The sequence below is a fragment of the Rousettus aegyptiacus genome, unplaced genomic scaffold (genome assembly GCF_014176215.1).
Source record: "Rousettus aegyptiacus isolate mRouAeg1 unplaced genomic scaffold, mRouAeg1.p scaffold_m13_p_2, whole genome shotgun sequence".
Lineage (NCBI taxonomy): Eukaryota > Metazoa > Chordata > Mammalia > Chiroptera > Pteropodidae > Rousettus > Rousettus aegyptiacus.
In genome coordinates this window covers 96,065,380-96,087,786 of record NW_023416295.1, presented here as the reverse complement: position 1 = coordinate 96,087,786, position 22,407 = coordinate 96,065,380, and the positions used below count along the sequence as shown (strand labels likewise).

The window sequence follows — 22,407 nt, the reverse complement described above, 5'->3', positions numbered from 1 at the left end:
CAAGTTGTCAGGCTGACCCAAGGCAACTCTGCTAAGTGCCCTAGAGTCATCTCACTTTTGTTCACTGACAGCATTACTCCTCCAAAAAATGAATTAATAAAGGACTCTTGAAGATGTCAAAGAATTTTCAAAACTGAGGGATAAATTTCTGAGAATAAAGTTGAAGAAGACATCTTTCAGCATCGGGGCCCACCCAGCATCATAATATGCAGGTTACTCACTGATCATCCAGTTAATCCTCTGGAAACAACCCCAGGAACCTAGCTCGGCATGTCAGTGGATCTTCTTCCACCTTTATCCCAGGCAAATGTGTGGTGGTGATGGGCGTTCAGGCATGGAAGAGAGGTGGAATATTCCACTAAAACTGAGTCTAATAGAAGCCAGGATCTGGCGTGCCAGAGCTTGATAATGGAATCATACTAAAGCTTGGTTTTCATTTTATGTTTATCATCTTCATCGGTATTCTCCTTTTGGCGTAGTGGAAACTGAGTGGGACTTGGGAGATGGAACACAAGGGTTTGATCCTGGCTCTGCCACCCAATAGCTGAATCTTGGGCAAGTTTCCTAAATCTTTTTTTTTTTTTTTTGGTTATTTTTATCTTTATTTTTTATTACTTTTTAAAATATTTCAGAACCTGAGTTCTTTTTTTAAAATGTTTATGGGGTAACATTGGTTAATACAATTATATAATTTTCAGGTACACATAATAATTTGATATCTATATAGTCTATTGTGTGATTACCACCCCTTTATCCAATTCACCCTCCCTCAAACCCCCTATATTTGACCCCCTTTACCCTGTCTACCTCTTCCCTCCTCCCCCACCCCCTGCCCTCTGGTAATCACTAGTCCGTTGTCTAAGTCTTAATGTATTGGTTTCCTGGGGCTGCCATAAAAAGGACCACAAACTGGGGCGCTTATAGAAGAGAAATATATTGTCTCAAGGTTGTAGAGACTAGAAGACCAAAATCAAGGTGTCATCAGGGTTGGTTCCTTCTGAAGGCTGTGAGAAAGGTTCTGTTTCATGCCACTGTCCTAGCTTTCAGTGGTTTGCTGGCAGTCCTTGGCATTCCTTGGCTTCTAGATGTATTGCCCATTTTCAGCTTTCATGCTCACATGATATTCTTCCTCTGAGTCCCAATTTCCCCTTGTAAAAAAGACATAGTAATATTGGATTAGGGCCCACCTTACTGATCTCATCTTAACTTGATTATCTCTCCAAATGCCCTATCTCCAAACAAGATCACTTTCTGAGGTACTGGGGTCAGAACTTTAACATAAGAATTGGTTGGGACACAAATCAACCCATAACACTTAGCTAGTTCCCTCATCTGTAAATGGGGATCATAATACAATCCTTCTTCATACTATTGTAGTGGTTGGAAAAGTCCTTCAAAGGAGCTTGTCTGCGGAAGGCCAGTGGATATTTGGTTTGTCTGAATGTGCACGTGCCTCGGTGCTCTCTGGACCAGACTGTGTTCCTAGGAAGCAGGTGTTGGGTGGGTAGTCATTCTATGAGTGCCCAACACGTTAGCAGGTGCTTGACCAATGCATTTTGATGATGGTGAAGATAAAAAGCCAGAGAGAAAAATCTGAAGACAGTTGAGCGAGGGCTACAAGAAATCTGACACAAGTGTTGGCGAGGACTTGGAACCTGAGCCCCCGCTCCCACACTGGTAGAAATACTTTGGAAGGCAATTTGGCATTACGCGCAAATGGGGAAGCAACTCCGCTTCTAGGTATATACTCCAGAGAAATGTTTATACATGTCCCCTGGAGATCTGTACAGAAGTTCATAGCAGCATTGGTTATAAGAAAAAAATAAAAATCTAAATTTCCTAAATGTGATGTATTCATACAGAAAAATGCTATTAATACTAGATAGTATTTAAACCAGAGCTATGCATACCTCATGGATGAACCTCACTAATAAAATATTGAGCAAAAAAAAAAAGAAAAGAAAAAAAAGCAAGTTGCAGAAGAATATATACAATGGATCAGGCAAAACTAAATGCTATATTGCTCAGGACACATACATATGTATATGCGTAAAGAGTATAAAGAGAAGTATGAGAACGACAAACACCAAATTCAGGAGAATGTTATGTGGGGAGAAGGGGAGGTATCATGAATCTTCAACTATATTTGTAAGTTTATTTTTTAAAGGAGGTCACAAGTAAAGGGTATTGGTTATTCTTTATAACTTTCTGCATGTTTGAGTTATGACATTTTTTAAAGAACCAGGACTGGAGGAGACTTACATAAAGGAGAGAAGCTGGACTCTACTGTGGGGAGATTCAGAGCTGCTCTTGCTAACCTCTGAACTCAGAATCCAGAGTAAATAAGCTAAAGACCCATCTGACATCTGCCACACTGAAAATCTGAGACTCAGAAAGGTGAAGTCTCCTCTGCTGAGGAAGGCAAGAATGAAAGACACCTTGACGCTGCCCCTCTTGCTCTGAACCTAGCTTTGGCTTGCAAGCCACCCCCCAGGCTGTGAGAACCCCAGGTGGAGGAGACGGGGGTCAGGGGTGCTGCAGAGGAGACTAGCACCCACGCACATGAATACACATGCCCCACGCATACCAAGCATGCAAGCTGCTGCCCCCACACCAACACACACTGTTTTTCAAACAACCTAGCGTGGGCACTCTGACAGTTTACAGCATTCCTACACAGCTTTGTGTACACACACACACACACACACACACACACACACACACACACAAATCCTTCCACTGCCCACTCCAGCTGAGACCCTAGAATTAGAGACGCTTGGGAGCCTGCCAGCTGCAGGCCCCGCCAACCCGCCCTCTCTTCCAGTGTTGGGTTTTTCCAGCAGAGTCTCACTCCCTCTACTGCAATCTCTGGAAACTGGTGTCTGACGCGGCTGCTCCTGCACATTATTTATTTATTTCCTCCTTTCCTCCCGCCGGGACCCTTCTGTCAGGAGAGCTGCAGCTTGGGACGGAGACAGGCAGGAGAGGACAGAGGAGAGGATCCCTCAGAAGCCCCTACCCTGCTCATCAAGCTCATCAAACCCCGCAGGGGCCATGAGCACCAGGCAGGAAGCCAGGAGAGAGGGGGGAGACTCAAAAAAGGGGGGACAGGAGGCAGAGCTTCGTGACCGAGCTCACCTGAGCCAGCAGCGCCGACTCAAACAGGCCACCCAGTTTTTGCACAAGGACTCCGCTGACCTGCTGCCCCTGGACAGCCTCAAGAGGCTTGGCACCTCCAAGGACTTGGTGAGGCAGCCCTCTCCCCTCCCCACCCCCATGGAAGTCCTCTGGCCCTTCTTCTCCACCTCCCCACCCTGTACCCTGAGCATAGGGGTGAGGACAGAACCTAAGCCTTCAGATTCTCCATCCTCATTGAGTAGGGGAGAGGCGGTCCCACAAACTTGAGGGGCACCCTTTGACCATTCACCCCTCTTAATTGGAGATGTTCCCACGGCTTGGTGCTCTGAGGGGACCCTATTCTCATCGCTCAACTTCCCCCCAAATAATCTAGGGTTTGAGGTGAGCTCTGCTGTTCAGAGGTAGAAGTTTTCAGGAACGCGGGAGGCTCTGAGCAGTCATTTTTGGAGGGCTTGGAGGACTGGCCAGGTTAGGGTTGCGATTTCCCTCCTGTCTCTAATCCAGAGTCCCTCATACTAGTTCTGGTCCCTCATTTGCCTTTTCCTCTCAAAATGAAGCATTAAAGGGCAGAGGCCTCTCTGCTTTAATGCTTCCTATGGCTTTCCTGTGGCTCCTGTCAGGCCCCTTGGCCTCCTGAAGTGTCTCTTCCCTTCAGCCTCCCGCTGGGCTCCTTTCCTTCCATCCCCCAGTAGCAGCTTCGGCCTCCAGAGGGAATGGGGTTGGGGAGTAACGATGTGGTGAGTGGGTCAGGGGACAACTGCACATATGCATTCCCCTGGGAGAGCAGTTAAGGCCATGGGCTTGGAAGCCATGTTACTGTGTTCAGACCCTGCGCTGTCGCTTACTAACTTGAGCGCGTTACTTCATGTCTCTGTGCCTTCATCTTTTAAATGAGGATAAAATTAATACCTACCTCATAGGGTTGTTGTGAGAGTTACATGACTTAATGTCCATAAAGGACTTAGAACAGTGCCTGGGTGATAAAAAGCACTATCTAAATGCTATTATTATTCCTTCAGCTACCGTGTCATTTAGCTAAGAAAGGAAGCAATGTAGGGTCCAGAGTGCATGGAATCATATCTGGCCTCTTGCTCACAGAAGGAAGGCTTTTGGAGAAAGGTGTGGGAGCACTGTTCCCTCTCCCATCTTCTAACCAGAGGGTCAGAGGGGAGGGTGCTACTGCAACTTGAAAGGTATGAAGCCATTTCCAGGGGTCACAGGCAGCCTCTGCTCCCTGGGAACATGGGGGCAAATGCGGTCCCTCACTGGTTTCCTGCCCTATCACTACATTTCCATATTCCTCTCAGTGGAATGTCCCCATTACGGGAAACCTGCCCGGGGTCAGGCAGCCCTCACTCCCATCCTGGCAGCCCCCAAAGAGGAAAAGCAATCAGACTGAGATTCCATTCAGAGAACCTTCAGAGGCTGCTCCTCCTCCCAGAAGGCACAACCATGGAATAAATGATGGGACAGGAAAGCAGGTTCTCTGGCTCCAGTGGCCTTTGCGGGCCATCCTACATGGATTTGGCCCTGAAGAAAGGCCATCCTCGTGGGAAAGGTGGAAGGAGCACTGGGAACTACAGAGCTGCTTTCTGGCCAGTCCCAGAGCTCGCTGCCCTTTTCCCAGAGCTGGGTCTCCTGCTGGCGGCCTTGCTGGCGGGAGCAGCCTCAAGGGTCTCATTAGGCCAAGGATGGAAAAACAATCCCAGGCTCCCAAGGATAGAGGGCAGGTGAAGCATGTGAGGAGCCTGGAAGGATATAGAACTCTTCGGCAAGCATTTACTGAGTGCCTATTATACGCTAAGCCCTGGGATATAAAGCTGAAGGAGATGGAGACCTGATCCCAAGGTCTCTCCAGGCTAAGGGAGGAGTGAATAACATCTGTGAGAAGCATGACAAAGGGAGCTAGCCCAGCCTCCTGTGTGGAGGGAAAAGTACAAAGAAGTCAGAGAGGGCTTCCCAGAAAAGGCAAACCTGCACTAATTACCAGATGCACATGGAATCTCAGACTTAACATAAAAAATCTCTACCGAATAAAGAACAGTTAGTTCTTGAACAACTGTTCAAGGGTGTTCAGCCAGTCATCCAGTCTGGACTAAAGAAAAGTAAGAAAGAGGAGTCTTAGGAAGAAGGGAGAGCAGGAACAAAGCCAGAAAAACAGCCCAGTGCAAGCAGTACAAGCAGGGTGGCTGGGGTAGATGTACAGAGTGGTAGGGGAGAGGGGTAGGTGGGAGGAGGAAGACAACGCAGATTCAAGCAGTGACCAGGCCATCTGGGCTGTGGATCTCCTTAAAAAGTCTGAGTTCTACCATTTAAGCATTGGCAGTGGGAGGTGGTGGTGGTGGTGGTGGGGGGGGGGGTGCTTTGATGGATTTTAAACAGGGGAGTTAACATGGTTAGTTTTGTTTTATTTTGGTGCTTCTCAAACTTTAATGTAACGTACTCAAGATTCATCTGGGTATCTTGTTAAAACGAAGTTGCTGATTCAGTAGGTCCCAATTCTGCCTTTCTAACAGGCTTCCAAGTGATGTTAAAGCTGCCGATCTGAGGACCACACTTAGCAAGGGTTTTAAATAATCGTTGGCTTCGAGCAGGTGTACGTGAGAGGCGACAGTATTGGAGGCAGGTTCTTGGAACGTAAGGAGGTGTCCAGGTGATCCCGGAGAGCTGTGGTGAGGCTGGAATGAAGATGGTAGCAGAAAGCAGGGATGGCAAAATTCAGGAAGTGATTGAACAGGGTCAGGGCAGGGGGTGCTGGGGGTGAAGGAGAGTCCGAAGATGACTCTCAGCATCCTCGTTTTGAAGGTTTTAACTTTTTCCTTTTTTGTTTGTTTTTGTTATTTTCATTGTGCCATCAACCCTGGGATCTGTAACTCACTGAAAGATGAGGTCAGAGGAAAAAAAAGAAAAAAAAAAGTGTAGACTTGAGACAGAATTTCTCTCAAGCATACTAGCTCTTGAAACCTCCCATCAGTCAATATTGATCAGTTTAACCTAGAATGGACCATTTTCCTCTGCTCAGTTCTTTGTCGCTGAGTAATCTAGTGGGGCCCCAGAAAAATGGCATGATTTTATACTGGGGTTCACTCTGCTATAATGATCTGACTGCTGGGATCCTCGGGTAAGCTACTGTCCCTTTATAGTCCTATATGACTCAGGACTGGGAAACAACGTCCTGGGATATTTAAGATTCTTGGAATGCGGGGGAACTGAGCAGCCTGGATAATTGAGTTTAGGCCTGTCTATCTTCATTGTTCTGTGATGGAGTCAGCAGCCGCACAGTGTGCTCCAAAGACGCCTGGTGGAGGGGAATCAGAGTCAGCTTCAGGGGGAGTCTCCCCTGGTACAGGCCCTGGTTCACGGCCAAGAGAACAGGAGGAAGACCAGCGAAACAGAGATCCCAGCTCTTTTGGTCAACTGCAAGGTGAGAGACCTCCCAAGACATTGGCTTTCTTTCATTTATAATCCTGCCTGTGACTGGCTCATTTCATCCACTCTCCTTTCTGCTCTGGGTGCGGGAAGAAGGGAGGGAGAAAAGGTACCTCTCCACCAAGCCTGGACCTAAAAACGGGATCCTCTATCTTCTTTACTCTCCACCTCAAACCATCTTTCCTCTGTGCAGTTCCACTGGTCACCACCATGACTCCCTTTCCTTTATCAAAGTATAACCTCTACATGTGAATATGTAAATGCTCTTCAGTATGCTCTACATATATGAATGGTGTGTGTGTGTGTGTGTGTGTGTGTGTGTGTAATAATGCAACCCTCCTGGGAAAAGCTCAGCTGATGGCCTCATCACCTCTAGAGCCATTTAACCACCCAACGAATACTGAACCTTTCTAATTAATGCCCACTGCTCTTATGCTATTGTCTTTGTTCAGCATTTCCTTGGCCTGCTTTGCAGTCATTTTATGTCCACATTCCACAATCTTTTAAGCCTCGAATGTTACTTCCTCCCTAAAATCTTTTCTGATTTCCCTAGTAGGAAACAGCCTTTCCTCTCTCTCAATGTCTAGGGCACTTTATTCAGAATCCTTCCTTCAATATACCAATACCTTTCACTTCCCCTAGAATCCTAAAGAACGGCATTCATTGCTGTGCTTTCCAGCAACATATCTATGCATAGTAGATGCTCGATAGATGTTTGAAATGAAAACTGTTTGTGGTTCCAAGTGTACCTAAAATGTCTGTATCTTCCTGTTTCCCATGGCGAACCCCTCACTTACCCACATCTGAATTTCCTAACACTGTATCCGGTCATCTCGTCCTTCCTCTACTCCTAACTAGATTTCTGTAACCAAGGGGCCCTCAGCCTCCCAAGTACTCCTCTAAGAACAGATCTCTGGTCAAATCATTCCCAAATATATGGACTCACTACCACATGCAGCTCACTTCCCTTTTTGATTCCTTTATCTGGGCCAGTGTTGTCTCAATTGTAAAGTCACACAAAAAACACCTTTAAAGACTCGGTTCATTCCCTTAACTTGTTTCTGAAGGGGAATCATCCAAGGGCTGGAAAGGTGAAGGATCCAACCCCAGTCCATTCTCCTGGGACTCACTGAATCCTCATAACCCTCTTTCTCAGTGCCGGGACCAGGTTCTTAGGGTGGCCGTGAACACAGGCACCCACTACAACCAGATCTCTGCCGGATGCCTCAGCCGCCTGGGGTGAGTATGGCCCAAAAGAGCGGATGGGAGATGAGGCTTCTTTTGGGAGTGATGAAAATATTCTGAAATTACATAGTAGTGACTGACCGTTGCTTACCTCTGTGAATATACTAAAAACTACTGAAGCGTATACTTTAAAAGGGTGACTTTTATGGTACATGAGCTATATCTCAATAAAGCTGTTATTTAACAAAAAGAGCTGACGGGGGCTCTGGCAGAGAAGACATGGATTTAGACTCCATGTGGGACTAAGGATTGGGTAAGAACCCAAAGCGTGATGGGGAGGGACATTAGCTGACTAAAGGGATGGGGGTGGGGGCTATGGTAGCCACAACCCTTGCTTCCCAACTACAGGTTAGGGAAGAGGGTCCTAAAAGACCCAGGGGGGGACCTGGCACCTGGGCCCCCAACCCAGGTGGAGCAGCTGGAGCTACAGCTAGGCCAGGAGACCGTGGCGTGCTCGGCCCAGGTGGTGGGTAAGTCCTCCCTTTGTCAACAGCCCCGCGTCTCAGTTTTCTACCTTTCTTGGGTGGGGCAAAGGTAGGCTTTCAGCCCTGCCAGCACCAGACGGTGTCCCCAAAGACTCTCTATCCCCAATCTCTGTGCTAAGATTCTGCCCTTGGGGGTGGGGCAGGCAGAGAAGGGGCACATGCTGACATGAGGGCAGCAGTGACCACTAGGTACCCTCTAGCCTCTTCTTTTTTCAAATGATTCCTGCAGATGTTGAGAGTCCTGAATTCTGTCTTGGACTACAGACTCTGCTTTCCCTCAAGGTAAGGAGGATGCTAGGACTTGCACCCACACTTAGGATGCAACCAAAGGGCCGGGAAAGCGAAGCAGGAGGCACAGGTGTGCAAGCATGGGTCAGGTTCTAGCGAGGAAGACATGGAGATGTGCAATTGCACCGTGGCTTTCTTAGAGGGTCCTGAGTTGCCCACAAGTGAAAAATATGAAGAACCGGGTCTCTCTCTGACAGGGGTCCAGGTGACTGGAAACAGGGGTAAGCAAGCAGGGGAAAGCTATGGGAAGTGGGACGGGGGACAAAAAAAGAAGGGACTGGGGGAGAGGTCGCCTGCTGAGGTAAGCTCACACTGCCCCCTCCACATTCCACAGTGCTGTATCGACCTGGAGCATGGAGTGCTGCGGCTGAAAGCCCCCTTCCCAGAGCTGCCGTTTCTGCCTTTGTACCAAGAACCTGGCCAGTGACCACTATTCCAGTCAGTCCCCAGGGGGAAGAACCTTGACTTAGGGGAAGAACCGTATGGGGTATGGGGACATTACTATAGCCAGGTAGCTAGGGACTAATTTGTCCCTTTTGCCACCACCGTGACCCTGCTGTCCCATTTCCCTTAGCTGGCCACATTCTTCTCTGCTTCTCGGCAACTTCCTATCTCCCAGGAGTTTTCTCTAGAGAGAGCCCAGGATCTCAGGATTCTGGTTTCCCTGTTCTCTCTTATTCCTCTCGCAAGAAGAATAAAGCCAAATCAGGACTGCAGAAGAGGACACAAACAAAATGGGGGTCCAGGCTGGGCCCCTGGAATGGTAGAAACTGGCCTGAATCAAAGGCTGCAGCTTGATACTGTCCTCCACTCTCCCCCAACTCCACCCCAAACACCTCTTGACTGCTTTCCCTCCCACACCTCTCGCCTCACCTCTTGAGGCTCATTATCTCTCACAACTAGACACCACACCTCACCAACCTGGGTCCCTGTCCTGCTGGTACCTACCTTTCTGACTCTGCACACATCTGTGCACAGTTGAGTGGGGGAAGAAATAATAAACAGAATAATTCGGTACAATATGAAGGTTGTTCAGTAGCTCTAAGGCTGGGAGCTCTAAGTTACCTTTTCTGGGCTTGCAAACCTCTGAAGTCAGTTATTACCCTGTGCAGAACCTTGGATATATCTTTAGTCTTTCTTCCAGATCTTTATCCTGCTCCACTTTTACCCACTGGGCCCCTGAACTTCAGGGTGTGTGGAGAAAAGCCTTGAGAGAAGTGCCACCAAAGACGGACAGGATGGTGGGGTTGCTGGTACTCAGACTTTGCCTAAGCACGATTCCCTATTTCTAGAACTATCCACCTCATTAGACCTTCTTCCTACCCCTCACCTCTGGCTTTTGACAGCTGGAGCTTGTCTTGTTTTGAAAAAAGTGGCTTTCGATCCCATGCCTGAGCCAAAGCAAAGAGACAATGAGGCTTTCTGACTTTACTATAAAGAAAGGAAGCCAAACCTTAATTACCTAGACCCCCGAGTGTCTTTCTGACTGGTTTGAGCATCTCATACCATGGATTAGGGGTAGAGGAAGAGGATAGCATAACTAACCTGAACCAGGGAAACAAAAGATTGGGTTGGAAACAAAATCTTGAGCCTGAGGTAGATTAGAGAAGAACCAAGATTCAAGGAGCTGCCCCATGACACCTGGCCTTACCCTTCTCAACTGAGTCCTCACAAGGAGACGGGAGGGGCTCACTATCACACTTGTGATAGTACCCTGGTCCTCACTGCCTTGCTCCACGACCTCATCTTTCCTGGTCTCACCTTGTTCCTTTGCCTTCTGCCTCCTGCTGCTTCTGTGATTGCAGACTCCAGGCCCTATGGCAGGCTCTTAGCTCAGCTGCTTCTCTATTTGAATAAACACTGGTTTCTCTATGTTAACATCCTTCTTTGGTCTTCCTCCATGCCTATCAGAGGCTGAATGATAACTCTGCCCTTCTTCCCTTACAGAAAGGAAATTTAAATGTTGACTCTTCCCCCATCTGGCTAGAGTCAGTGTAATTGAGAGCAATGGCTTTCAAACTCCTTTGAACATAATTCACAGCAGGAAAGATGTTTTATATTGTACTTGGTATACACATATGCACATATACACACAATTATAACAAAACACTGTTTCCCTATACTATAAGCAATATATTCTGTTTCATTCTATTTTATTCTACTTCATTCATTCAAAAAATGCTGACCACAGCTCACCAAAAGATTGCAACCTACAATTTGAAAGACACTGATTTAAAGGACATAGAATTAAGAGCGGAAGGGATATAAATGGCCCGCGACATAATTCTGACTGGTTCATAAACCTGTATCAAAATTTAAATGTCTGTTGTTTGATAGACAAGATGTTCTTGCAGAAATGGGTGGGTGAGAAATAGAGCAAGGCCTATGAAGCTGCACAACACTTGAAGAATATAACAAAAAGAGAGAGTGCTGGCTCATTTCTTTGGAAAATACAGGAAAATCATCTCAGGGTTTCCCCCTTAAATATAGGAAGACAAGACTATAAAATGGCCTGAAAGATCTCTTAAAAACAAAATGAATAGTTACTGTAATAATTACTACTGTCAATGACCTGGAGTTGCGCCATGGAAAATGGAGCTTAGGATGGGGTAGAGCCCGTCCTCACCAGTCCACTGGCCCCGACGCCTAGTTTTCTTATGAGTGTTGGGGCCATGCAAAAGATTTGTGCTCCCTCCACACAAACAAGTCTGTTTTCCACATAAGAGTGGGGGAGCTCTGGGGAGTAGGCAGTCCCAGATGATGTGAAATAAGGTTGGGGTCCTACAATCCTGCTGATGGGATGGGTGGGGTACACAAAAAAATGGACAGAGGGTCAACTTGTCTCTTCTTTTACCATGAGACCATGAGAGCTATATCACCGTAACTCGAGAGTTGTTGTTATCATTCCATGATCCTCTGTAATGTATATTCCCTATCCCGCCAATACGATGGATACCTTGGGGGTAGGGAGGTTCAGAAGGATCCTTTTTCAGCTAAGAAGGCAAGTACAGTTAGGTGGGATCCTGGAGGCTTGCAGGAGCACACTGTGGTGGCTGGTCAGGGTGGTAGAGGATTTGGTGAACCAGGGTGCGGGCTGCTAGGAGGTCATCAGGATCTGAGGGCAACAAAGGGGTTGGTAAGAGGCTATGAATCTCCTAGGTCCCTGGGCTTCTCCAGCTCCACAGCTTTCCTGGGACTCACCCACGCCCAGCTCCTGCAGCAGGCTATGGTATTCTGGCTCAGCATCCAGCAGTTTCAGCAGATTGGTAGACTCCATCCTCTCAAGCTGTACCTCCCAGTACACATAGATCTTCTGGTTGAACGTGACATACACAAGGCAGGGGCTGTTGCGGCCCTCTTTGCAGGCATACAGGCCTGGGAGGTGTGGGTGGAGAGACAAAGGTCAATAAGTTTTAGTTCTAGGGTTGGGAGGGCAGAGAATAAGCATTAGAGTCAGCGGTTTTGACCCTCCCACAGATGTCAAGCAGAAAACTAAAGGCCCTCTTTCTATGTCTTTTTTGTTGGGAGCTCAGTAGAACAGGTAAAACAATAATATATCTATCCCATTCCAGATACAGAAAAACCGTAGTAACAAAACCCAAGCAAAACAGCATCCAAAGAAGTGATATTTGATTTTCTCTTCTTAGTAACAGCCCTGGAGTAATGAGGGGCAGTCTTCCTAGTCTAAGGGGTAGATTAGCAAAATGGGCTAAATGAAGGCTTCTTTGAGGTGGCAATCCCTCAGAGGCACATTAACCTCTCAGGTCACTGTTAAATTGTTCTCATTTCAGTAACCACAGATTTCTCCATGTTAGCCCAAAGGGCTAGTACTAGCTTCCAAGGTCCTGATTTGGAACTAATGAGAATGCTCTGAAAGAATGTCCTTCACAGAGTTCTGACATACTCAGAAAAGAACTTTCCGATGCCTTCACACATCCCAAACAGGTAGAAGACAAGCACTCAGCCCATTCTTTAAAATATTCAGAGATGGAGATCTCACTACCTTTTATTTTTCCTTAAAGCTGTAAAGATGGCAATTTAGTACCCACCCATCACCCTCTAATGAAAGAGCTAAGGGACTCATTTGTTTAATGAAGAGTCACATTAGGGGACATGTTGAGGGTGGAAATCAGAGGCAGACAAGTGTGGCTGGGGGCAGGGCATAGGGCGGGGGCCCACCTGCACAGAAGGCTCGGACATTCTCGTCTACTTGGAAGCGGACGACCGTGCGGTTGTGATCAATGATATATGTCTGTCCATCCCAGGCACAGGCAACCACCTCCTCGTGCCCATTGCCCTGAAAGAGGCCAAAGATAAGACTGCAGGGGTGGCCTGGAACCATTTTAGAAACAGATCTACTGATGAGACTGGATGAAATAAATATAAAGGAGCCATGCACTTGGCTATGCGTGACAAACAGCCAACTGGGAAAGAAAAGAACCATTTGTTTCTTATCGAATCTCCAATGTGCCAGGCACCAAAAGGGCTGTCAAAGGAGCCACTTCACATAATGCTCACAACAACCCTGTGACGTAGGCAATATTACTGCCAGTTTGATACTGAGGAAACTTCAACTTATAGAAATAAAATCACACACCCAAGGTCACTCCTCTGGGAGGTGTTGGAATCAAGCCTCCAACCCAGGCCTGCTCTACCTGACCTTAAAATCTTGTGCCTCTTCTACACCATCGAGCATGCATGACAGCAGCACAAAGGGCAGCCCCCATCTGCTGATTCGGGGCTCATGGCCTTGGTAAGGACAGACTCACACAGGGGAAGAAAAAAAGTATAAAACATATATCTGTAGTTAGGACTGATAACTTAATTTCTGGACCCTAATAATTACTCATTTCTCGTTGGAGCTATTACTGCTGCTGAAAGGCACTGATGTGCAAGATTCCCCAGAGTACAGTGAATAGTGTTAAGCACTGTGGAATAAGGAGAACACTCACTTCGGAAAAAGTTAGACCTGTCTAAAGAGAGATTTAAGGTAAAGGCTGACTTAACTGTAAAGTGAAAACGGCCTCACTTGAAATCTCATCTCGCCATATGAAGGTAAGAATGTTCCTCTTGACCAGGTTTTCCACTCACCGTGACATCCAGTTTCTCTAGGGCAAAAAGCTGGTGATCCACTTGCACTGACCATAACAGCTTGTCTGCTTCCTCCATAAGCTTCAGTGTCCCTTCAGGGGGAGAAGCAGGCTGGGGTGGGTGGGACAGTACCCCTGAGAAGATCCTCCAGGCACACAACCTCCCACCCTAAGCACTGGCTCAGGGCTGACCCAGGGAACTTACCATCCAAGGTACAGAGGGCAAAGAGGCCAGAGCCACCATTCTCAGGGGTGTGGCCTACAGGTGGGACAGAAGGACCAGAAGAAAACACGAAGGTCAAGGCAAGATCAGATCATAGGGTGAGGGGTGGCCAAGGACAGGACTAGAAATGAGAGAAGACATCTCCTCTCTCAGAATTGACGCTTGTGCTCAGCTCTCTGCCTCGCCCCTCCCCACCTTCACCTCGTTTGATGTTGCCAATGAGGTGGGTGGAGACGTTCTTGTTGTGGATACGACCAGAAGTCTGGTGCAGCATGACATCTCGGACAGCCGGGGTCTCCCTATGGGTAGAAGAATGGGGACTAAGTGGGAGACCGAGTGAACTTAGTTCTCTAGGGCCTTTGTAGCCCCAACTCTGTAAGAGCTTCCCAGATGTGAATCAGCTGGGAAACCTATTGCTGACCCTGTCTGGCCCATGTGGTGGAAAGGAAAGAGAGAGATGCTGCTGCCCAGTTAGAATCTTGAAACCTCCTCCAGTTGCTACAAAGTTAAAGCCAGGATTCCCTGGGTCCCAAAATATACTGACTGGAGGGCAGAGGTACATATGCTGGACCTAGCTGAAGCAGCTCTGCCAACTGCAAACCCATCCACTGCCCTGTGCATCGACACGCGTCTTGTTTCCATGCATCCCACACCACCCACAATCCTGCACCCCTTACCTATTGCCCTCCATGGCCCCCTCAGAGGTCACGGGGGGCCCAGCGTCCTTGTTCCAGGTACACAGTAGAATTGCATAAGCACAGCCTGGCTGTGACACCATCAGTTCAGGAACGCCCAGGGGCCCTGGAGTCACCGAGAGACTGTCCACCTGCACCAGGGAACAGGGACTTAAAGGGGGCTGGAACAAGAAGTGGGACTCTGCAGGGAACAGGGGAGACAGATGGGGCAGGGGCCCTGGGAGTAGACCCCAGGCTTCAAGCCTAACAGCAGAAGGAATCCTAGAGTTCATAGGGCTCGAGCCTGGTGCCATTCTCTCCACATACATCATCTGCTTTCGATGGTGCATATCGCAAGTGGGGTCCAGATCCTGATACAGACCATGTTACACCCACCTTAATTCTTAGCACACAGCTTCTTCCTATTTGCCTATTACTAGCAATTTCCCCCTAAAACTCTAATTTGAAATGATCTTCTTTAGATCTGTTTCGGCAAGGTGATTTTCCCTTTTTCCCACCCCGTACCATGGCCCATGACTGTTCTCCCACAATCCCCCTTCAGGAAGCCTTCCTCCCAGCTCTCTGGGATCCATGTTCCCCCCAGCCTCTCACCTGACCCTCCAGCATCCATTTCTTAAGTGACACTAGCTGCCCTGTGAGATGTTCGGTGCCCTCGCCCAGATCTTCCCAGCGGAAAGCCCGTACGACACGGTCTGTGTAACCCACCACCAGCTCATTGCACCCGTCTCCATCTGTGGATCCAGAAAGAAAGACGAGTTTGGAGCCAAATCTGCTTGAATTCATCAGCTTGAATCCTACAAGCATCTCCTTCCTACTCCCCTGGTAACATCACCCCATTGGCACTTTTATCCAGTACGACTTCAGGCCCAATCTGTTGTGGAGCCACTTCATCCTGAGTCTGGTACCAGCTCCCCTGCCCTTCTTGTGCTTACAACACCTACCTGTTCCAGGGCACTACCCACCCATCTGCTCTGTATGTCCCGTCACTGCTTCCCTCATACTTATTCTCTCAGATACACAACTTGAGTGTCCTGATTTATCCCACATACCTACCACCACTTTCAAGACAGCTAGTGGCCAAATATCAACCCTGAAATCTGTATGACTCACTCCCTTTTCACTTCCAATTTTTGATAAAATATCACCTTCTCAGCAACTCTATTTAGAATTACTACCTCTACCTCAACACTCGAGCCCCTTTCCATGGTTTATTTTCTCCATAGCACTTACTACATTCTAATATACTATTCAATGTTATTACAGCTTTTATATTATTTTCTGTCCTTTTCTAGCAAAGTTCCAAGAGGTCAACAATTTTTGTCTGTTTTATTTACTATTATAATCCCAGTGCCTACAATGATGCCTGGTTTATAATGGGAATTCAGTAACTGGACATTAAATGCATAACGACTACACAAATGAATACTGACACTTCCCCTTACTGCCCAGAATTCCTTGAGATCTGCCCTATTGTCCACTGACTCCTATTCCCCCAGCTGCCTGCAAAGGCAGCCATGCCCACCGATGTCGCTGATCAGCATGACCTTGGTATTGGCAGGGATGTGCTGCTTGAAGACTGGACGCTGCTCCTCTCCCATTAGGGTCTCATGGTGCCCAGAAGCATCCAGGGCCTTGGAAGGTGTCAAGTCACACAAGTGAAACCAGCCGTCGGCACTCACTGCCACCACCAGGTTCTGGGAGAGATAGGTTCAGGAGAGATGGACTGGGAGGGAAGTTTGGACACAACTGATCATCAGAACACAGAAGTCAAGGGTGAAGCCTTTAACTTTCTACTGACTTCCACTTTGAGTCAGGGATCAATTGAGGTAAGGCCTTGGAGTCATACTGAAGTTTCAAGATCCCCAAGAGTCCTTACCTTTCCTTTATTACATACATCTCCAACCCCAACACAAGTCAGCTGCAAAAGAATAAAGAGAGGTTCAGTGAGACACAGAGGGAGATCAGTATTTCCTAATCTCTGTAAAGCACAAAGGAGCGGGGTTTTCTAATTACCATCATTCGCTGAAAACCTGTGCCATATGACCAACATTGATAGTTTGCGTTAATTGAGTTATTGTGCTATAGGTTCAGCTTGGTTTGTCCCAATAGCAATATGAAGACCTGAAGTAGTTAAGAGAATTTGGGCTCGACACAAAACAAAACCTCTACAAAACAAAAACGAATATAGCCAGACTATTATGTTTCTATAGTTATTAGAATACTGCCCCATTTTTTAGTATAGTTTATAAGATCAGACAACCTAGGCAGTTTCCCTAAAGTACTAAGGGAGTCATTCCATAACGTAAAATAAAAAACCCTGCTGTGCATGTGTGTGCATGTTTACACGCATATGTGTGTGTGCATGTGTGTGTGTGTGTAAACAGTTGGAAGAGCGCTGACTGGGAACGTCCCTCCCTGAATCAAATGAATCCTGAACCGGTGTCTAAGCTGAGTAGGTGGTGAGTTAGGACACACTGGTGAGCTTCTGTGTGAGACTCAGTGTTGACACTCCTGGATAGAAGAAATGCCTTCGTCCCATGAGACCCAGGGAATTGAATACTGACCATTCCCTGGCAGGAACAGGTGAGCCATGGCCGGCTATCATCATTCTTATACACGGACAGCTTTCCACTGGTGTCTCCCACCACTAGTTCATTTAACTTTAAATGGAAAGAGAAGAGTGTTAGCATGGGATCCTGCTGAAGCACCTCAAACTCTTCTCTACTGGGGCCATCCTGGGGAAATCACAAGACATCAACTTGTATCTTCATCACATTATTAAAAATCTTTTGCGACCAACACAGCCACAGTTTCCCAGTTTCTTTATTTCTGTTAAGGTAGGGGTGTGTGTTTTAGGGGCAGAGGAGGTTAAGGAATAGGACAGTATAGAATCTATGATCTATCCCTGATATCTGAACAGCTCGATGCCCCATATACCTGACGTTGGCTCTAATTTGTCCATTACGAATGGGACATGTTTTGCAAACAATACAAATATTCAACTTTTGTAGAATTTAACTTTAAATCTCGTATTGAATTTGGGGCCAAATAAAAAAGAAAACGTCAGCTCCAGGCACCGTCCCTCCTTTAGCAAGATCTCTTGATTTTGGTGTGAATGAGTGGACAGAAGGGATGGAGGTGTTGGAAGAGGCAGCAAAAAGGGGTTGCTGGGTGAAAAAAGGGGTTGCTGAGCGAAAGCATCCATGCCTTGGGCCTCTGGTGCCCTCAAGTGGTGGCTAAGATCTCAGGAGGGGAGGCTCCCTGCATGAAGCCTTTTCTCCACTACCTGGGTACTCCATTTCCCCAGGGTTCCGCAAAGGCTGGCCACTCTTTCCAGGGGCTGATGATGATAATAAGGTAGCTCAAATCCGATTTCCACAAACGGCTTTATGATTTTCCTTTAGGAGGACATATAACACCTTCTTCCTATCCTCAAAATAGAATGAATATTAGATTCTCAAGAGATTTAATTCTAAAGGCAACAAAGACAACAAACCAACAGTAAGGGAAAGTTAGAAATGAATTGGAATTTATTAATAATGATTTACTTGATATGAATCTTGGATTATTTTTGATGGTTATGGGAGTTTCTTGTGAGAATATTAAATCATAGATGCATAAAATAAGCTTGTTTACACAAAACCCTCTACACCTCATGTTTCAATTACAGCTGCCCCTGGAGGACTTCTGCAGACATACAGGAAAGAGGCTTTGGTGGACAGTCCTAGAGGATGTATATTCTATTCCTGGCTTCTCCCTCTGACTTAGAAAATAAATTAATTTCAAAGAACTTTAGGCCAATTGTTAGAATGAATTACATCTTTTTCCTGTCCCAAATCTCCAAATGATGGCCTAGGAAACCAATAACAAAATTTTTATTCACACTTATGTAGCCTGAGTATACCACACCTGATCACTAGTCACCTATCTCAGCTACTCGCCCTTCTTTCCATTATATTTTACTTATATTTATATTCCACTAATAAAAGGCAAAGCCCTTCAAATTGCTTTGAGACACATGATCACATTTGTTTTCATTAACAATCCTCAGTTATTCAACAAACATTTATTGAATGCCTGCTATGTGCCAGGAACAATTCTTAGCATTGGGAAGACAGCAGTAAAAAAACAGACAAAAAACTCCTATCCTAATGGAGCTCATTACTCAGGTAAAAAAATAAATAAATAAATAAAAAGTATAATATACCTAATATTACAGAATACAGTGTACAGTAGTGATTTACTTAGCAAAGTACAATTTCCAAAAAAGCTAGTGCTATAAAGTTATGAAAAAAGGGCACATATTTTCCCCTTTTAAACTCAGAAGTTAAGCAGATAAAATGGAAAATAATGCACATCTAAAGTTGCTTTGTTAATTTACTAGTTAAAAATGCCTCCCTTGATTTTCTCATAAAAATTATATTGCTTGGCATAGGAAGAAATGTGAAAGCCCAGAAACATAATACAAATTTATGAGAATAAGTTTTCCTCCCTAGAATGAGTAAAGCCAAAAAAGGCCTCATAAAACACTTTCTCCATCATAGCACAAAAGAGCCTGGTGAAGAGGGGAGGATGTTTTCGCCTTTGTTTTTTTGTTTTTTGTTTTTCAGGGAAAAGAGTACAGAACAGTAGTGAGGCAAAGTAGGGAGAGGGGACAGAGGGTAGGAGAGGATGGCAATAAGGTACGTTGCATTAAAAATATGAAATAGAGATAATAAATGAAAAGACAAAGTCTTGAAAAAAGAGTATTTCACACCATCAACAGCCCCCAATTCCTTTGATGCTCCACCCTAGAACCTTATGACTATCATCCCAACTGATCATGAGCCACCTGAGAGGTGGGACTGTCTTGTTCATTTTTGAATTCCTAGCATGTGGCAGAGTCCTTGGTGCAAAATGGGCAGTTTAATAAATATTAGCAGGAAAATAGAATACAAACAACAATGGCGCTAACACTTACTGAGGTGTTAATTGTGTGCCAGGCATGTACTCGACCTGTACTAATTCATTTAAACAAGAAAAAGAATGACTGCTGAGGGAAGAAAAAGAAGATAGACATTGTTTTTGTAAATCCACCAAGGTGTGATGCTTTAAAGTTTCCAGATACCTGTGCACACTATGCAGCAAGTACTATAGAATAGCAGTCCCCAACCTTTTTGGCACCCGGGAACGTGCACCTATGAGGATCTAATGGCTGATGATCTGAGGTGGAGCTGAGAGGTGATGGCAGCGGCTGGAAATACAGATGAAGCTTCCCTCCTCTGCCAACGGTTCACCTCCTGTGCCCTCCAGCTCCTAACAGGACACAGAGGGTACCAGTTTGTGCCCCGGGGTTGGGGACACCTGCTATGGAAAGACATTAATACTGGGGTGATGGGGGCATCTGTTGACTGCAGCCAGAGGAGCTTTGTCTACTAGTCAGAAGGCAAGGCAGAGAAGTAGAGCAACGTATTCCAGCGCAAAGGGTCAAGTGTAAGAAGAGCAGAGGTGCTTTTTAAGCCTATTTTGAGGCTTTGAAAGAGTAATTTGAACGGTGAATGCCCCTGGAAGACACTAACAGTATACCAGGAAATTTGGCCACCAGGGTTTACTAGGCTCCTACAGTGAATACGTTACTGAATTTGGCATAAGATCAGTTATCCACGTCCCTTAAAGAACATCAGACCAGTGCACTAGACTAACTCCCACAGGAGGCCCGGGCAGTTAAACTGCGTGTTAACTCGTCCCCTAAGTCAGCCACGCCGGGCCTATCGCGCATGCGCCATTCACGCTGCGCGCCCCAGGGCTCCTGCACTTCCGTGGCCCCGCCCCGGCCCTGCGCAGACACGGGCTGCGTCTTTCGTAGTGCGCATGCACTGACCGTATCGTTGTCGACATCTCCGAGGCAGATTGCGTGCGGGAAGAGGCTCCCACTGAATTCCAGGGCCACACGCTGCACGTAGCTGACAGACCTCATCGTACTTCTAAGGGCGGAGGGGGTGGACGAGCCCCACTAAATGGTCCCCAAGCCCCTCCCGACACCGGCCGCAGCGGAAGGCCACCTAAACCGGAAAGTTACGTCACCGTCTGCGCCTCCAATCCCGACCTTCCTCGCTTAGCCGTAGAGAGGAGGCGGCTTTCCCGAGCCTTCTGGGTGTGGGGGCGGGCCTGCCCAGCTACTGATGTGAGTGGCAGGCACATGGGCCACTCCTTTTCTCCTTAGAACTTTGAGTGCAGGGGTAGGGCAACCCTGACCGGGTTGATCTGTTCGTTTGGCAATAGGGCTATCTAAAGTTTTACCTAATAACCTTGACCTCTTCCTTTGTTTCCCTGGCATTGAAGCGTCCCAGCCATCAGATCATTCCTGAGAATCATAATCGTAATAACTGACAATTGTATGGTCTCCAGCAGCGTTTTCTTTTAAAAGCTAGGAGTTGTGAAAACAATATAGCGAATGGAACCAGCATTTAAAACACGGAATACAATAGAAAAATATAGTGACTTGAGTAATAAGATAAATATTTTCTTGTGAAACCTGTTTCAGTTTTATATTTTTATATGTGTATACACTAGTTTATGTCAAAAAAATTTTTACGCACATATATAATTTCGTGTAATTAGCACAACAACCCTGTGAGTTTGTTGTATCATTCCAGCTTTTTGGATGAAGAAAGGTTCAGTATGATGAAGTAACAAGGCAGAAAATGGTAGGGGTGGGACTCAAACTAGGATTGTTTGACCCAAAGCCTCATCCTTTCTTTCATTTATGTCGTAGTTCCTAGGAAAGTCCTCAGGCTAGAAGTCAAGACTGCTGAGATTCTGGATCCGTTCTGTCCTGTGGTCCCCCACCACAAAGCCCTGGCCTTCCTCAGTGATCTCTCTATTATGAATGGGACATTACCATTATGGCTGGCCTCTTAGGGTAACTTCATGTAGAATCAAGTCCAGTCTTTCTTTGGGGTGCCTTATCAATAAGGGCACTAAAAATATTCGTGAATTTCTGCAGGTGCTCAATACATTTTAAGGTTTAGGTCTGCTGGCCCACACTGGTTTACACATTGATCCTTCAGGAGTCAACACTGAAACTGAGGCTATCTACCTCACCTGCAGATGATGGACCAGGGCTGGTCCTGCTTTCTATGTCTGAACCTAAAGAAAGAAGGGGCTGGAGGGTAGGACCTTTGTGTCTGGGGGTGAGGGAGGGAGATGGCATATTTTGTCCTAGAGGTCCCAGTGGATCTGATGGTCAAATGAGAACAAGGAACAGTAAGTCTGAACAGCAAACAGGAAGCAATTTAGCCAAATACTGAGACTGCACTCAAGTGTCTGTTTCTGGTGTTGTACTATGGGCTTGGCTAGGTTGTCAAAGGCTCTGGGTTACACAGGTATATCTGGTGCTTTAAATACATGATCTCATTATAGAAGGGTTGCATGCTACTTCATCCTACCCTACCACATCTCTATTCTCTCATCCTAGCTCAAACCCTAAGCTCCATATGGTTTTAAGGGGTGGAAAAAAGCTAGTTTTCAAATATTTGCCACTAACTGTACAGTTAAATAGTTCAAATTATCTTTCTTTTCACTAATATTTATACATTTTTTTTTCTAGCCCTTTGAATGAAATTGTAAAACAAATAACCCAGGACAAAATAGACGAGGATCGCCCTGCTTATGTCACCAAGTACCCCGACCTGACCTAGTTCTCTGAAATACTCTGACCCACCTCTCCACAGGGATTTAGTTTTATGTTTTTCATTACTTGGCTTCTTGTTTTTGACCTTTCTGTGCCAGGGATGCCTGTTTTGTTTGTTTTTGCCATGAAGGTCATGTTGTTA

The 22,407-nt window shown here is 46.3% G+C and overlaps 2 protein-coding genes across 6 annotated transcripts; one reads left to right on the top strand and one right to left on the bottom strand.

Annotated features, from left to right (window-relative positions):
* Positions 1 to 840: 840 nt before the first annotated feature.
* ITFG2 (integrin alpha FG-GAP repeat containing 2) lies at positions 841 to 21,064 on the bottom strand. 4 transcript variants are annotated; one of them, XR_004955953.1, is made up of 13 exons: positions 20,454 to 21,064; positions 17,158 to 17,253; positions 16,470 to 16,511; positions 16,116 to 16,287; positions 15,185 to 15,324; positions 14,576 to 14,724; positions 14,100 to 14,197; positions 13,881 to 13,934; positions 13,677 to 13,768; positions 12,765 to 12,882; positions 11,787 to 11,960; positions 11,542 to 11,700; positions 841 to 1,148 (listed from the first exon to the last, which is right to left on the bottom strand). XR_004955953.1 is itself a non-coding variant. In XM_016130131.2 (12 exons), the coding sequence occupies exons 1-12, from the start codon at positions 20,547 to 20,549 to the stop codon at positions 11,597 to 11,599; spliced, it is 1,335 nt and encodes a 444-aa protein (XP_015985617.1). In that variant the 5' UTR covers positions 20,550 to 21,063; the 3' UTR covers positions 10,620 to 11,596. The 4 variants fall into 4 exon arrangements, 1 of the variants encoding a protein (XP_015985617.1); XR_001595055.2 differs by lacking the exon at positions 841 to 1,148 and adding an exon at positions 5,526 to 5,816 and having other exon boundaries at positions 20,454 to 21,063; XR_004955954.1 differs by lacking the exon at positions 841 to 1,148 and adding an exon at positions 5,828 to 6,015.
* Positions 2,728 to 10,582, top strand: NRIP2 (nuclear receptor interacting protein 2). Of its 2 annotated transcripts, XM_016130134.2 has the most exons (6): positions 2,728 to 3,246; positions 6,410 to 6,562; positions 7,724 to 7,806; positions 8,161 to 8,282; positions 8,527 to 8,579; positions 8,920 to 10,582. In XM_016130134.2, exons 1-6 carry the CDS (start codon positions 3,055 to 3,057, stop codon positions 9,010 to 9,012), a joined length of 696 nt encoding a protein of 231 aa, XP_015985620.2. In that variant the 5' UTR covers positions 2,728 to 3,054; the 3' UTR covers positions 9,013 to 10,582. The 2 variants fall into 2 exon arrangements, with proteins under 2 accessions (XP_015985620.2, XP_015985619.2); XM_016130133.2 differs by lacking the exon at positions 8,920 to 10,582 and having other exon boundaries at positions 8,527 to 8,681.
* Positions 21,065 to 22,407: the final 1,343 nt, after the last annotated feature.